We start from the raw sequence: 14,842 nt of genomic DNA on the forward strand, positions 1-14,842 counted from the left end.
CCCATTAACTGTTATACCTAAGTACTTAAAGGACGAAACCACCTGTATCTGGGGCACATCCCCCGACAAAGACACTGGCAATGGATCAAGCGGCAACAGGGCCGATTTATGCCAGTTAATAGCAAATCCCGACAGCTGTCCAAACTGTTCTATCAGTGTCATTACTGCTCTCAGAGAGCGGTCAGTGTCTCCCAAGTATAACAGCGTGTCATCCGCATACAAGGAAATCTTTTCCTCCCTCAATCCTTTCCGGAAGCCTATAATTTCTGATGAGGCCCTTACTATAACCGCCAACGGCTCCAATGCAAGGGCGAACAGCAGGGGTGACAACGGACACCCCTGCCGTGTGCCTCGAAACAAAGGAAAGGGTTCTGATAGGGAGTCATTTATCCTCACTCTAGTCACCGGAGCAGCATACAGCAACCGCACCCAGGAGATAAACCTATCCCCCAGACCAAATCGCCGCAGGACCTCCCTCAGATATTTCCACTCGACCCTGTCAAAAGCTTTGGCAGCGTAGAGGGAAAAGATGGCCCTATTGCCCGGGTTGTCCACCAGTATCTGGGTATTGAGAAACAGTCTCCTAATATTCAGTGCCGTGGATCTGGCCGGAATGAAGCCAGACTGGTCAGGATGGACCAGCCCAGTCACTACCCCTGAGAGTCTGGTGGCCAGTACTCTAGCTAGTAGTTTGGCGTCCGCGTTAAGCAGAGATATAGGTCTATAGGAGTCTGGCTGCAGTAGGTCCTTGCCCGGCTTCAGAAGCACAATGACAATCTCCTCATTCATAGAGGTTGGTAAATTGTCATCCTCTAAGGCACTATTCAGTGTTTTTAAAAGGGTGGGTAACAGAGTATCACCATACTTGTCATATGTCTCAGTAGGTAGACCGTCCTCCCTCTGGGATTTGTTGGTCATCTGTGTTACCGCTGTTGTCAATTCTTTCAATGTCAGCGGTGCATTAAGTGCAGAAAGCCCCTGTTGTGTCACACAGGGAAGAGAGCATTGGTCCAGAAATTGGGCCAATTCCTCTTGTGTGGGGTGTATCTTGGATGTATATAGGTCTTTAAAGAAATGCGAGAACACCTCAGAAATGCTAGTTAGGTCCGTAACCGTCTCCCCGTCTGTGTTCTGAATAGCCTCTATATGGGTTGAGCCCTGCTGCTTTTTAGCTAACATGGCTAGTAAATGACCTGCGTTTTCCCCTTCATTAAAATATTTTTGCTGTAGGAAAAAACGCTTGTTCTCCGCAGATGATATAGTGGCCTGTGCCTCCTGCCAGCTCCATTCTGATTCCAATGAGGGTACTGATATGTATCTCTCCTCAGCCCTAGCTGCCGCATTCATCAGGCATCTCACTCTCTAGTGAGTGCTTTTGTTCAAGGGGTGTGGCATGCAGTTCCTCCGGTGCGTCCACCGTTACCCCCCATGGGATCTGAACCTGGTGTTATCGGTGCTGCAAAAAACACCATTTGAAAATATCAGAGAGATCCCTCTGTTGACTCTTTCCCAGAAAGCGGTCTTTCTAGTGGCCATTACATCAGCCAGGAGAGTTTTGGAACTGGCGGCCTTGTCCTGCAAGTTGCCCTACCTGGTTATCCACAAGGATAAGGCGGTGTTGCGTCCGTAACCTTTTTTTTTTTTTTGCCAAAGGTGGTTTCTGCGTTTCACATCAATGAAGACATTTTGTTACCATCTCTGTGTCCTAAGCCAACAAATACTAAGGCCCTTCATTACCTGGACATAGTTCAGGCTCTGAGGGTGTATTTGTCTGCCACGGCTCCCTTCCGGAAGTCAGACTCCCTGTTTTTGTTTCGGTGGCTGGTCCGAAGAAAGGCATGGCGGTCTCGTCGGCCACCATTTCCAGGTGGATCAGACAGATTGTAATACAAGCCTACGCCTTGAAGGGGCAGGTGCCCCCCTTTCCGGTCACGGCCCGCTCCACAAGGGCAACCGGAACGTCTTGGGTCTTCCGACATCAAGTGTCTGTCGCTCAAGGTGTAAAGCGGTGACCTAGTCGTCTGTTCACACCTTTACAAAATTCTACAAGGTAGATGTCAGTGCATCGACTGATGCCTGTTTTGGCTGTATAATTGCAATTGCACATAAAGTTTTTACGTGTGTGTGTGTGTTTTTTTTTTTTTTTTTTAACGCAGTACCTTTTAAGTTAATGCACTGTTGCATTTGTTACCGCAGTTTTGGTGCGGTTTGAGGGTAGAGTCTCTGAGGAGCACCCTGTTTTTTGTGGTGGTTATTCCACATACTGTCGTTTTTTTGTGGGTAAAGTTTATACTAGTTCCCACATGCCATGGTGGATGAAGTTATTATGCTGTTTTCCCACCCCTCGTTTTGGCACTGCTTGGGGATGCCCCAATGGCTAAGAGAGGAGCTGTGTCAGTCAGTGAATATAAGAGAAAATAGGATTTGTTGTACGCACCATAAAATCCCTTTCTCTGTAATTCACCGACTGACACAGCACCCACCCCTCCTATTTTTCTTTACGTTATACTGCTTGTTGACGTACTGAGGCTGCATGGCAGGCTGGGGGGTTGTTACCTAAGTGACCGCCCCTTGGGCGGAACTGAAAGTTGTGCTTTTCATAAAATGTTATGCCTAGTCTTCTCCTAAAGGTGGCGTAACATCCCAATGGCTAAGAGAGGAGCTGTGTCAGTCTGTGAATTACAGAGAAAAGGATTTTACGGTGAGTACAAAAAATCCTATTTTTCTGCTTGTGCGATTGGCTTACTGATTTTCCCAGAATTCTGCACAGAGACCAATCAGATTTTAAGCATCCCCCTGCAACAAAAATATAATTTTTGGTAAGATGCTCTCCAATTATAATCGCATCTAAAGGGATGCAGATCCTGAAACTTTCCTCATTAGAGCCCTGCAGGTGCAGTAGCTGATATTTAGAAAACGATTCCCATACATATTCACTTTACCCATGGACACAGACAAACCGCTACAGCTTTCTTCAGAATAACAAACGGTAGGAATCTGCATGCAAAGTTTGGTAAAATCCCTGCTATGTTCATACATCTCCCAGAGTTGAATGGTTTGTTCTCAACAAAAGTGGAGTTACTCTTTAATGCAATGCTCCACTCCAGAGCAAACAGTTGTAAATCCAGCCCTAAACCTTTTGCAATTATATGCCTACTCAATGCTATGGCAAACCCCACATGATAAAAGCAAATTCTACATTTTTTTTAATTCTTTTTTTCACTCTGTGGCTGTGTACATTTGGTGGTTGTCTTTTTAATGCTAACCAGCGATTTGCATGCGTAACATAATTGCTGCATAACACACCCAATGATTGTTGTTATGTAACCAACTGTTTTTTGTATTCAGAACTAATACTAGTCAGTAGTCTGGGATATATAGAAGATAAGTACCGTACTTTGCTTTTTACACACACAGATTAGTGATTTTACTCAAATGGTCAAGAGTCACAGGGGACTTTGCCTACAAATACTGGAGGATAGGAGATTGCAGGTGTTGCCCGTTGTATCCAGGTATATTGCAGATGCCTTTTTTTTTTTATACTAAAACGGGTACTCTTATAATCATTATCGTTTTACCCTTTCTGAATACACTGTGTTGTCTGTAAACATCTACATACATGGGCACAGAGAAGGGTAACTTTCCATTTCCTTGTCACACATTTACACTATAGAGAAACCAGTTCATTTTTAGGGTTTTTTTTTTTTGATTGTGGGAGGAAACGTATACCTAGAGGAAATCCATAAACTCAGTGCAGATCCTTTTTAAAAACTGACCTAACCTTCTGATTACATAAAAATCTTCAAAATGTTATCCTCTTACAACTTAACATAATTCTGTCCAGGTTTGTCAGGACCACTCTGTAGTCCAAACGTGCTCTATAACCTTGTTTTCTGGGGCATCGGTGTAGCCTCCATCTACTAGTCCTTTTTCAGGCTTCACATGTCAGTTGATGTGGTGATTGTAGAAACCTGTCAGGATATAATCTTAGACCTGGTTCACACCTATGCATTTTTTAATGCTTTTTGCATCTTGTGGACACGCACTACAGTCCATTTAAAATGGTTTCCTATAGATCACGTTCTGTAGTGCAAAATGCAAAAAGCACAAAAAATGCATAGGTGTGAACCAGGCCTTAAAGCTGGCACTTGCAAATTTTGTTTTTCACAATGAATGGATTCTGGGGGGTCATCTGCATCATTGTGTGAAGCCAGAGAAGAATTTCAACCTATGTATTTGTTCATCAAATAGAGAGATGAGGACGACACTCGTTGCAAAATTTCAAAAAAATATTATATATCATTTATTTTTGTGACAGGCTGCCTTTTTTTAGCTTGGAAGGTCTAAAATCAGCTTTGTGCTGTGAAATAATGTGATCTCCCTTTTTCAAATATAACACAAGAAGTTGTATATAGGTGTGTCTATGTATCTGTTTATAAAATTATTTTTTTGGTTGTACAGTGTTTGTGGAAGGGCAGCTTTACTTTAAATCCACTAAAGCCTTTTAGCCTGTTCATACCTGTTTGCTCTGGGCATATCCTGGAAAGTGTTACTTCTCTCTCATATTGTTTGTCAAACAAGGGTTGTAAGTTTAACTGATTCTGACATGAAGAAACTGGCATTTAATGCACACCATACCCTAAGCATACTAGACTGATATCCCTGTTCAAACGTCACCGATTTTCAACTATGTTATGTGTTTATAAATTTGAAAACTAAAACCACAATAGAAGCATAGAAAAGTGACAGCAGAAAAAGGACCCTTTTTTTTGTCTTTCCTTTTTTGTTTTTTTTGTTTTTTCATCGGATGAGATCTGATGAAAACTGACTGAGCTGGCGGACGCTGCCCCGTGTGAAAAGGGGCCTTACCCTTTTCACACGGGGTGGAGTCTGCCAGCTCAGTCAGTTTTCATCAGATCTCATTCGATCCGCCAGCTGGATGGCAGGCGGGTGTCAGCGGACACATCTCCGCTAACATCTGCCTGCCCATAGGAGTTAATAGGTGGCCCGCTCGGATCAACCTGAAAAATGGACAGGTGGATCCAAGCAGGCTTATCGTGTAAAAGGGGCATAATGATCCATTCACACTTGTATGACTCCAGTGTTGCGCCAACTTTGGAGTGCAACTTTGACGCAACTTTGGATGGGTGCAACTTGGATACGACTTTGGCTGTGACCAGTGATAATGGACAGCTGTTGCACTGCATGACATTCAGCCTCTCCTTGGCCTGGGTTGGGACAGATTGCCACTGAGGTCAGCCAAGAGGTTAAATAGAGTTAGTGAAAGGGTTCCTATCTAGGCAATGAAGTACTGAGACACTGTACTGCTTAGCAGTCTTCCTGAGGACTCTGTGGTATTTGACTTGTGTGTCTACAGGATCCTGCATATTGAGAGTTCGAGTTATTAAAGCTATAGAACAGTGGTCTCCAATCAGTGGCCCTTTTTATTCTTGCTTTTATCCGGCCCTTGGAGCACTATTCCTCCCACTGACATTAATAATGGGGCATAATTGCTCCCACTGACACCAATGATGGGGCATTGCTATCAACACCAGGACATTTTCTGCTCCTACTGACCACAGTCTGGCCCCTCTAAAGTCTGAAGGATAATAAGACAATGCGTTTGGAAAGAATGGACTTTATAGGCATAGCTAACTCCTTCGCGTCTGCTATAGCCAAATGACAGCTACAGTGTGGACCTACTTTGCCGGGAGGCCACTATATAATGTCCTCCCCTTTGCACACTCCCCATGTGCCACGCTCTGATCACCGAGTCAATGAGACTCTGCTGATCAGAGTGAGGGGCTGATCCTGGCCCCTTACCATGTGATCAGCTGTCAGCCAATGACAGCTGATCAAGTGATGTAAACAAAATCGGTTTCTTTTTTTTCTCCTCACGCTGACAGCGTGAGGAGAAAAAAAAAAGCCCATCACCGGCTTCTGTGAAAAGGACATCGGTCCCAAAGAGGAAGAGTCACAGCCACATCCTATGTGCCCACCAGTGCCACCTGCCAGTGTTTGTCCAGTGCCACCCATCGCTGCCACCTATCAAAGCCCATCGGTGACACCTCATCAGCGTACATCAATGAAGGAGAAAAATTACCTGTTTACAGAATTTTATAAGAAAATAGAAAACTTTTTTTTTTTATTTTATTTGATTTTTTTTTAAATGTTCGGCCATTTTTAAATTTTTTGTTTATTAAAAACTTCAACAGTCCGCTGTCCGTCCAACAGGGCCCAATAGATGCGACTGGTCGGCCTGAATAAACCCGAGTGCGATAGTCAACCCAAAACAATAACAAATAAGGTAACCTTGAAGGACAAATCCTAAAGTGGTCAAAAATGGGTAGAGTAGCCAGCTCAGGAGATGCCAGCTCTGCTTATCAACAGTAAATCTAACATGCTCAACTAATATCACGCCTGTAGATGCGCTTCTTGTGGAGCTAATATATGTAAAACAAAGTTTTCTGTTGCGGCGGCTAAACCCCTTACTGGACATAGAGTCCGATGGAGCTACAAGGTAATGCGAGGAAGGCATGCGGACACACTGCAAGCAAAGGGCAACCCCAGGATCCAACATATAATTGAAAGGTGTACAGTATGTGTGCAGTAGGTTCTTCTACAACAGGTAAAAGGATACATAAACCCTAGGGTCTTTATGTACAGTGCCTTAAAGTATTCATACCCCTTGAAATTTTCTACATTTTGTGATGTTGCAACCAAAAACGTAAATGTATTTTATTAGGATTTTATGTGATGGACCAACACAAAGTGGCACTTATGACAATTGTGAAGGCGAAGGAAAATGACCAATGATTTTCAAAATTGTTTACAAATATGTGAAAAGTGTGGCGTGCATTTGTATTCAGCCACCTTTACTCTGATACCCCTAACTAAGATCTAGTGGAACTAATTGCCTTCAGAAGTCGCCTAATTGGTAAATTCAACCTGTGTGTAATTTTAATCTCAGTAGAAATACAGCTGTTCTGTGAAGCCCTCAGAGGTTTGTTGGAGAACCTTAGTGAGCAAACCGCATCATGAAGGCCAAGGAACAGCCCAGGCATAAAGTTGTGGAGAAGTTTAAAGCAGGGTTAGGTTATAAAAAAAAAATATCCAAAGCTTTGAACACGTCAGAGCACTGTTCAATCCATCATCTGAAAATGGAAAGAGTATGGCACCACTGCAAACCTACTAAGACATGGCCGCCCACCTAAGCTGACAGGCCAGGCAAGGAGAAGCAGACAAGAGGCCCATGGTAACTCTGGAGGAGCTGCAGAGAGCTACAGCTCAGGTGGGAGAATCTGTCCACAGAACAAGTATTTGTTGTGCACTTTATAAATTTGGCTTTTATGGAAGAGTGGCAATATGAAAGCCATAAGTTCAATTTCCAGTTTGCGAGAAGCCATGTAGGGCAGGGGTTGACAAATTTGTTTGGAATCTAGGAGCCAGCTAAAAATGTTAGGAGCCGGGTCCGTGACGGCGATCTGGACCTGTCCCTGGCCTGACATGGAGACGAGTGAGGGAAGATAGCCACAAGCCCCTCCCCTGTCTCCAAGTCATTGCCCATAGCTCTTAGAGGGACATTTTTTTTATTTTTTATTTTTATTTTTTCAAATGACAAATTTTTTTAAAATTGCATTTTAGTGTAAATATGAGATGTGAGGTCTCTCTGACCCCAGATCTCATATACAAGAGGACCTGTCATGCTTTTTTTCTATTACAAGGGATTTTTACATTCCTTGTAATAGGAATAAAAGTGACACAATTATTATTTTTATTTTTTTAAAAGAACAGTGAAAAAAATAAAAGTTAAAATAATTTAAAAAAAAAATATTTTAAACGCGCCCTGTCCCGCCAAGCTTGCGTGCAGAAGCGAACACATATATGAAAGCGGTGTTCAAACCACACGTGAGGTATCGCTGCGATCGGTAGAGTGAGAGCAATAATTCTAGCCCCAGAGCTCCTCTGTAACTTAAAAAGTGCAACCTGTAGAATTTTTTAAACGTCGCCTATGGAGATTTTAAAGGGTAAAAGTTTGTCGCCATTCCATGAGGGGGTGCAATTTTGAAGCATGACATGTTGGGTATCAATTTACTCGACGTAACATTATCTTTCACAATATAAAAACAAAATTGGGCTAACTTTACTGTTGTCTTATTTTTTTTTTTTTTTTTATTAAATAAATTTTCCCCAAAAAAGTGCGCTTGTAAGTCCGCTGTGCAAACACGGTGTGACAGACAGTATTGCAACGACCACCATTTTATTCTCTAGGGTGTTAGAATAAAATATATATATAATTTTTAGGGGTTCTGAGTAAAGAGAAGGAAGATAGGCTGGCAGGCAGGGGAATTAGCATTGCATCCATTAGCATTGCTGGTTGTAATTCCAACGGCTACCACAAGAGGGCGCCAGATTCCAGAAGGAACCATAGGATCGTAGAAGGCCTCAAAGCCGGGGGCTCAATTATCGGCCACCGGCGGTGCGGCCCGACGCGATCACGCCGGGGGGGGGGGTCCGCGCAGACAGCATACCCCCAGCTGTGCTGCCCCAGGCGCCTGATCGCTAATTCTAGTCGCAAATGCGACCTGGCACCCAGATTTTGTCGAGCCCTGATGTAGGGGACACAGCAAATGTGGAAAAAGGTGCCCTGGTCAGATGAGACCAAAATTGAACTTTTTGGCCTAACGGAAAAACACTATGTGTGGCGGAAACCTAAGACTGCATTTTACTTTACCCCGAACACACCATCCCCACCATGAAACATGGTGGTGGCAGCATCATGTTGTGGTGATGCTTTTCTTCAGCAGGGACAGGGAAGCTGGTCAGAGTTGATGGGAAGATGGATGGCTCCAAATACAGGGCAATTTTAGAAGAAGACCTGTTAGTCTGCAAAAGACTTGAGACTGGGGCGGAGGTTCACCTTCCAGCAGGACAACGGCCCTAAACATACAGGCAGAGCTACAATGGCATGGTTGAGATCAAAGCATATTCATGTGTTAGAATGGCCCAGTCAAAGTCCATACCTAAATCAAATTGAAAATCTGTGGAAAGACTTAAAAATTGCTGTTCACAGACACTCTCCATCCAATCTGGCAGAACTTGAGCTATTTTGCAAACAATGGGCAAAAATGTGTCTCTAGATGTGCAAAGCTGGTACAGACATCACCAGAAAGACTTGCAGCTGCAATTGCAGTGACAGGTGATTCTACAAAGTATTAACTCAGTAGTGCTGAATACTAAGGCATGCCACACTTTTCAGATATTTACAGTTGTGCTAATAAGTTTACATACCCTGGCAGAATTTATGATTTCTTGGCCATTTTTAAGAGAATATGAATAACACTAACATTTATTTCACTCATGGTTAGTGTTTGGCTGAAGCCATTTATTCTCAATTAACTGTGTTTTACAATTTTTAAGTCATAATGGCAACAGAAACTACCCAAAGGACCCCGATCAAAAGTTTACATACCCTGGTGATTTTGGCCTGATAACATGCACACAAGTTGACACAAAGGGGTTTGGCTATTACAGGTAAACATCTTCACCCGTGATCTGTTTGCTTGTAATTGGTATGTGTGTATAAAAGGTCAATGGGTTTCTGGATTCCTGACAGACCGTTGCATCTTTCATCCAGTGCTGCACTGACGTTTCTAGATTCTGAGTCATGGGGAAAGCAAAAGAATTGTCAAAGAATCTATGGGAAAAGTAGTTGAACTGTATAAAACAGGAAAGGGATATAAAAAGATATCCGAATTGACAATGCCAATCAGCATTGTTCAAACTCTAATCAAGAAGTGGAAAATGAGGGGTTCTATTGAAACTAAACCACGGTCGGGTAGACCAACTAAAATTCCAGCCACAACCGCCAGGAAAATTGTTTGATATGCAAAGAAATCCCCACATATAACTTCAGGTGAAATACAGGACTCTGAAAATGAGGTGTTTCAAGAAGCACAATAAAGAGGCACTTTAAGAAAGATGGGCTGCATGGTCAAGTCACCAGAAGAAAGCCATTACTGCGCAAATGCCACAAAGTATCCCGCTTATAATACGCAAAACAGCACAGAGACGAGCCTCAAACCACCTGGCTCATTTGGAGTGATGAGACCAAAATTTAGCTTTTTGGCCACAACCATAAACACTAACTACATTTGGAGAGGAGTCAACAAGGCCTATGCTAAAAGATACACCATTTCTACTGTGAAACACAAGGGTGGATCGCTGATGTTTTTGGGATGTGTGAGCTACAAAAGCACAGGATATTTGGTCAGAATTGATGGTAAGATGAATGCAGTATGTTATCAAAAAATACTGGAGGAACATTTGCATTCATCAGCCAGGAAGCTGCACATGGGATGTACTTTGACATTCCAACATAACAATGATTCAAAACGCAAGGCCAAGTTGACCTGTCATTGGCTACAGCAGAATAAAGTGAAGGTTCTGGAGTGTCCATCTCAGTCTACTGACCTCAATATCGTTGAGCCACTCTGGGGAGATCTCATACGTGCAGTTCATGCAAGACAGCCCAAGAATTTACAGGAACTGAAGGATTTTTGCCAAAAGGAATGGGCAGCTTTACCGTCTGAGAAGATAAAGAGCCTCATCCACAAATACCACAAAAGACTTCAAGCTGTCATTGACGTTAAAGGGGGCACTACATGGTATTAAGAACTGGGGTATGTAAACACTTTATTAGTGTCGTTTGGGTAGTTTCTGTTGTGATTATGATTTTAAAAAGAGTGAACACAGTTGATAATAAATGGCTTCAGCCAAACTCTATCCATGAGTGAAAAAAGTTTTTTTGTTATTCATATTCTCTGAAAAATGGCCAAGAAATAATAAATGTTGCCAGGGTATGTAAACTTATGAACACCACTGTATTTGTAAAATATTTTGAAAACCATTTATCATTTTCCTTCCACTTCACAATTATATGCCACTTTGTTTGTTTGGTCTATCACATAAAATCCCAATAAAATACATTTATGTTTTTGGTGGTAATATGACAAAATATGGAAAATTTCAAGGGGTATGAATACTTTTTCAAGGCATTGCACATCTGATTGTATAGAGCAAAAAGAGAGGTCTGACGATTCAAAATAAAGCCATAAGCAAAATATAAAGGATCAGGAGATTTGAAAAAAATCTTGGTGGTAGTAGTAATAACATCAAACCACAAGCAAACAAACAGATCAATGGGTTTAGATACATCCCGGGCCACCAAAGTATGTCCTGCCATGCAGTCAGCCATGTCTGAAGGCCTAGGTTATCTCCAAAGAAGTTCTAAATCAGATCAGATTGGCTGATCATCCCATTCACCAGAGATTACATGTCCATATTGCAGACGTGGTCAGCTATGAAAGCCTGGAGCAGCATTTTCTAGAGAATATGCATTTAAAGTGATTTTAAAATCAGAAGGTGTTTTTTTTTTTTTTTTTTTTTATCTTAATGCATTCTGCCTAGAGCAGTGTGTGTGTGTGTGTGTGTGTGTGTGGTTTTTTTTTTTTTTTTTTTTTTGGGAAAGGTAAGAATTTCAATAGAAATGATGAGCACTACTCGTCTATCATATGTTGTTCAGCACGATGTAAGCTCAAAACCATTGCCATTTGTATAAGCATAGTTTTAATCTTTCATTTTGTTCTTGGTATTGACAATTTGTAAAAAATTTTTTTTTTCTTTTCTTTTGCCTCAAAGTGGAGATGTCTCACAGGCTTTGTAATTTTTTTTTTCTTGTACCTCCTTACTTTTCAGGTGATGCTATTATAATTTTCCCACCACCCCCACCTCCCTATTTTGCTGATCCTTCATCATCAGGGACTGGCCAAGGAACTCCTTTACCAAGGAGTGATAATCCTCCTTCTTACAACAGTATTTTTAACATCAGGTAAGGATGAGCATACTGCTGTTGAATAAAGGGATGGTATTTTTAAACTCATATGGAGGTAAAAAGTATTGCTCTACAGTAGGTTATGTATAGCAGGCCCACCCTTTGTGTTTCCAGAGTGTAGTTCGTATTCTGCCTCCTGAGAAAGAGACTTCCTTTGCTTTTGAATCCGAACAACGTTTTGGATTGTGTTCTATATATTGTCACTCTTAGCCACTTAACCACTTGCCGACCGCCGCACGACGATATACGTCGGCAGAATGGCACGGGCAGGCATATGGGCGTATATATAAGTCCCTGCCTGCCCGCGGGTGGGGGGCCCGATCGGGCCCCCCCCCCCCCGGTGCCTGCGGCGGTCGGCATTCCTTCGAGAGCGATCCGGGATGAGGGGGCGGCCATTCATTCATGGCCACCCCCTCGCGATCGCTCTCGACGAATGGAAATCCTCCGTGACATCACTTCCTCTCCTGTAATGTAAACACAGGAGAGGAAGTGATGTATTCTCTCCTCCGTGTCGGTATTTTTCGTTCCGGCACCGAGGAGAGAGCATCGGTGAGTTGCACCAACACACCACACATACAGTAGAACATGCCAGGCACACTCACACCCCCCCTAAACCCCCCGATCACCCCCCCAATTACCCCTGCCCCCCCCAGTCACAGTGACACCAATTGCTTTTTTTTTTTTTTTTTTGCATTGGTGTCATTTGTGACTGTAATAACTGTTAGGGCAGTTAGGGTTAGCCCCCTTTAGTTCTAAGGTACCCCCCTAACCCCCCCCAATAAAGGTTTAACCCCGTGATCACCCCCCGTCGCCAGTGTCACTAAGGCTGGGTTCACATTGCAGCGGTTTGAGAACGGATGTGATTCGCACCGCACTGCAGTGCAAATCACATCCGATCTCTGTGCGATTCGAGTTCAGCCATACAGATAGTATGGCTGAATTCGTGTCGCACCCGCCGCACCCGCCGCAAACTCGCACGGGACCCTTTTTTTGGTCCGCAGCAGAATCGGATCGCATGGGTGTTCACACCATGCGATCCGAGTTTGCAGATCGCACTGCGATATGCGAACTGATCTGGGGGTGTCATTAACATTTCACTGACACTCCCAGCAGTTCGCATAGGGCAGTGTGAACTGCCGCCGGGAGGCATGCGATGCGGGAACCCGCCGCGGATTCGTGGCGTTCCCGCATCGCTCCAGTGTGAACCCAGCCTAATAAGCGATCATTTTTCTGATCGCTGTATTAGTGTCACAGGTGACGCTAGTTAGGCAGGTAGGTATTTAGGTTCGCCGCAACTTTTTATAGCGCCAGGGACCCCCATATACTACCGCATAAAGCCCCCTGATTGCCCCCTAGTTAACCCTTTCACCAGTGATCACCATATAACTGTTACAGGTGACGCTGGTTGGTTAGTTATTTTTTTATAGTTTCAGGGCACCCGCCATTTATTACCTAATAAAGGTTTAACCCCCTGATCACCCGGCGGGTGTCATTTGTGACTGTAATAACTGTTAGGGCAGTTAGGGTTAGCCCCCTTTAGTTCTAAGGTACCCCCCTAACCCCCCCAATAAAGGTTTAACCCCGTGATCACCCCCCGTCGCCAGTGTCACTAAGGCTGGGTTCACATTGCAGCGGTTTATGAGAACGGATGTGATTCGCACCGCACTGCAGTGCAAATCACATCCGATCTCTGTGCGATTCGAGTTCAGCCATACAGATAGTATGGCTGAATTCGTGTCGCACCCGCCGCAAACTCGCACGGGACCCTTTTTTTGGTCCGCAGCAGAATCGGATCGCATGGGTGTTCACACCATGCGATCCGAGTTTGCAGATCGCACTGCGATATGCGAACTGATCTGGGGGTGTCATTAACATTTCACTGACACTCCCAGCAGTTCGCATAGGGCAGTGTGAACTGCCGCCGGGAGGCATGTGATGCGGGAACCCGCCGCGCATTCGTGGCGTTCCCACATCGCTCCAGTGTGAACCCAGCCTAATAAGCGATCGTTTTTCTGATCACTGTATTAGTGTCACAGGTGACGCTAGTTAGGCAGGTAGGTATTTAGGTTCGCCGCAGCTTTTTATAGCGCCAGGGACCCCCATATACTACCGCATAAAGCCCCCTGATTGCCCCCTAGTTAACCCTTTCACCAGTGATCACCATATAACTGTTACAGGTGACGCTGGTTGATTAGTTATTTTTTTTATAGTTTCAGGGCACCCGCCATTTATTACCTAGTCTCACTAGTGTACCCCTAAATTTAGGGGTGTCTACTTTCCAAAATGGGGTCATTTGGGGGGGGTTTGTGCCATCTTGGCATTTTATGGCCTTCAAAACTGTAACGCCCTTAGAAAGCCTGAAGGCGGTGCTTGGTTTTCGGGGCCCCGTACGCGGCTAGGCTCCCAAAAAGTCCCACATATGTGGTATCCCCGTACTCAGGAGAAGCAGCAGAATTTATTTTGGGGTGTCATTTCACATATGCCCATGGCATGCATAAACAATATATCATTTAGTGACAACTTTGTGAAAAAAAAAAAAAATAAAAAAAAAGTTTGTAATTTTCCCGCAACTTGTGGCAAAATATAAAATATTCCATGAACTCAACATGCCTCTCAGCAAATAGCTTGGGGTGTCTACTTTCTAAAATGGGGTCATTTGTGGGGGTTTTGTGCCATCTTGGCATTTTATGGCCTTCAAAACTGTAATAGGTAGCGAGAAGTGAACTCAAAAATTTACGCCCTTAGAAAGCCTGAAGGCGGTGCTTGGATTTCGGGGCCCCGTACGCGGCTAGGCTCCCAAAAAGTCCCACATATGTGGTATCCCCGTACTCAGGAGAAGCAGCAGAATTTATTTTGGGGTGTCATTTCACATATGCCCATAGCATGTGTGAGCAATATATCATTTAGTGACAACTTTGTGTAAAAAAAATAAAAAAAATTTTTTTTGTC

At 43.6% G+C, this 14,842-nt stretch overlaps 1 protein-coding gene across 3 annotated transcripts in view; it reads left to right on the forward strand.

Annotated features, from left to right (window-relative positions):
• The window catches only part of TMEM171 (transmembrane protein 171), a 50,152-nt gene that overhangs the window by 21,546 nt on the left and 13,764 nt on the right, over positions 1 to 14,842 (forward strand). For all 3 annotated transcript variants that reach the window (XM_077462504.1, XM_077462506.1, XM_077462505.1), the window contains exon 3: positions 11,758 to 11,890. In XM_077462504.1, coding sequence (XP_077318630.1) covers positions 11,758 to 11,890 — 133 coding nt within the window. The remainder of the gene's footprint in view (positions 1 to 11,757; positions 11,891 to 14,842) is intronic.

Source organism: Lithobates pipiens, unplaced genomic scaffold (assembly GCF_037356315.1).
Source record: "Lithobates pipiens isolate NorthernLeopardFrog02 unplaced genomic scaffold, aLitPip1_a1.2 Scaffold_3, whole genome shotgun sequence".
Lineage (NCBI taxonomy): Eukaryota > Metazoa > Chordata > Amphibia > Anura > Ranidae > Lithobates > Lithobates pipiens.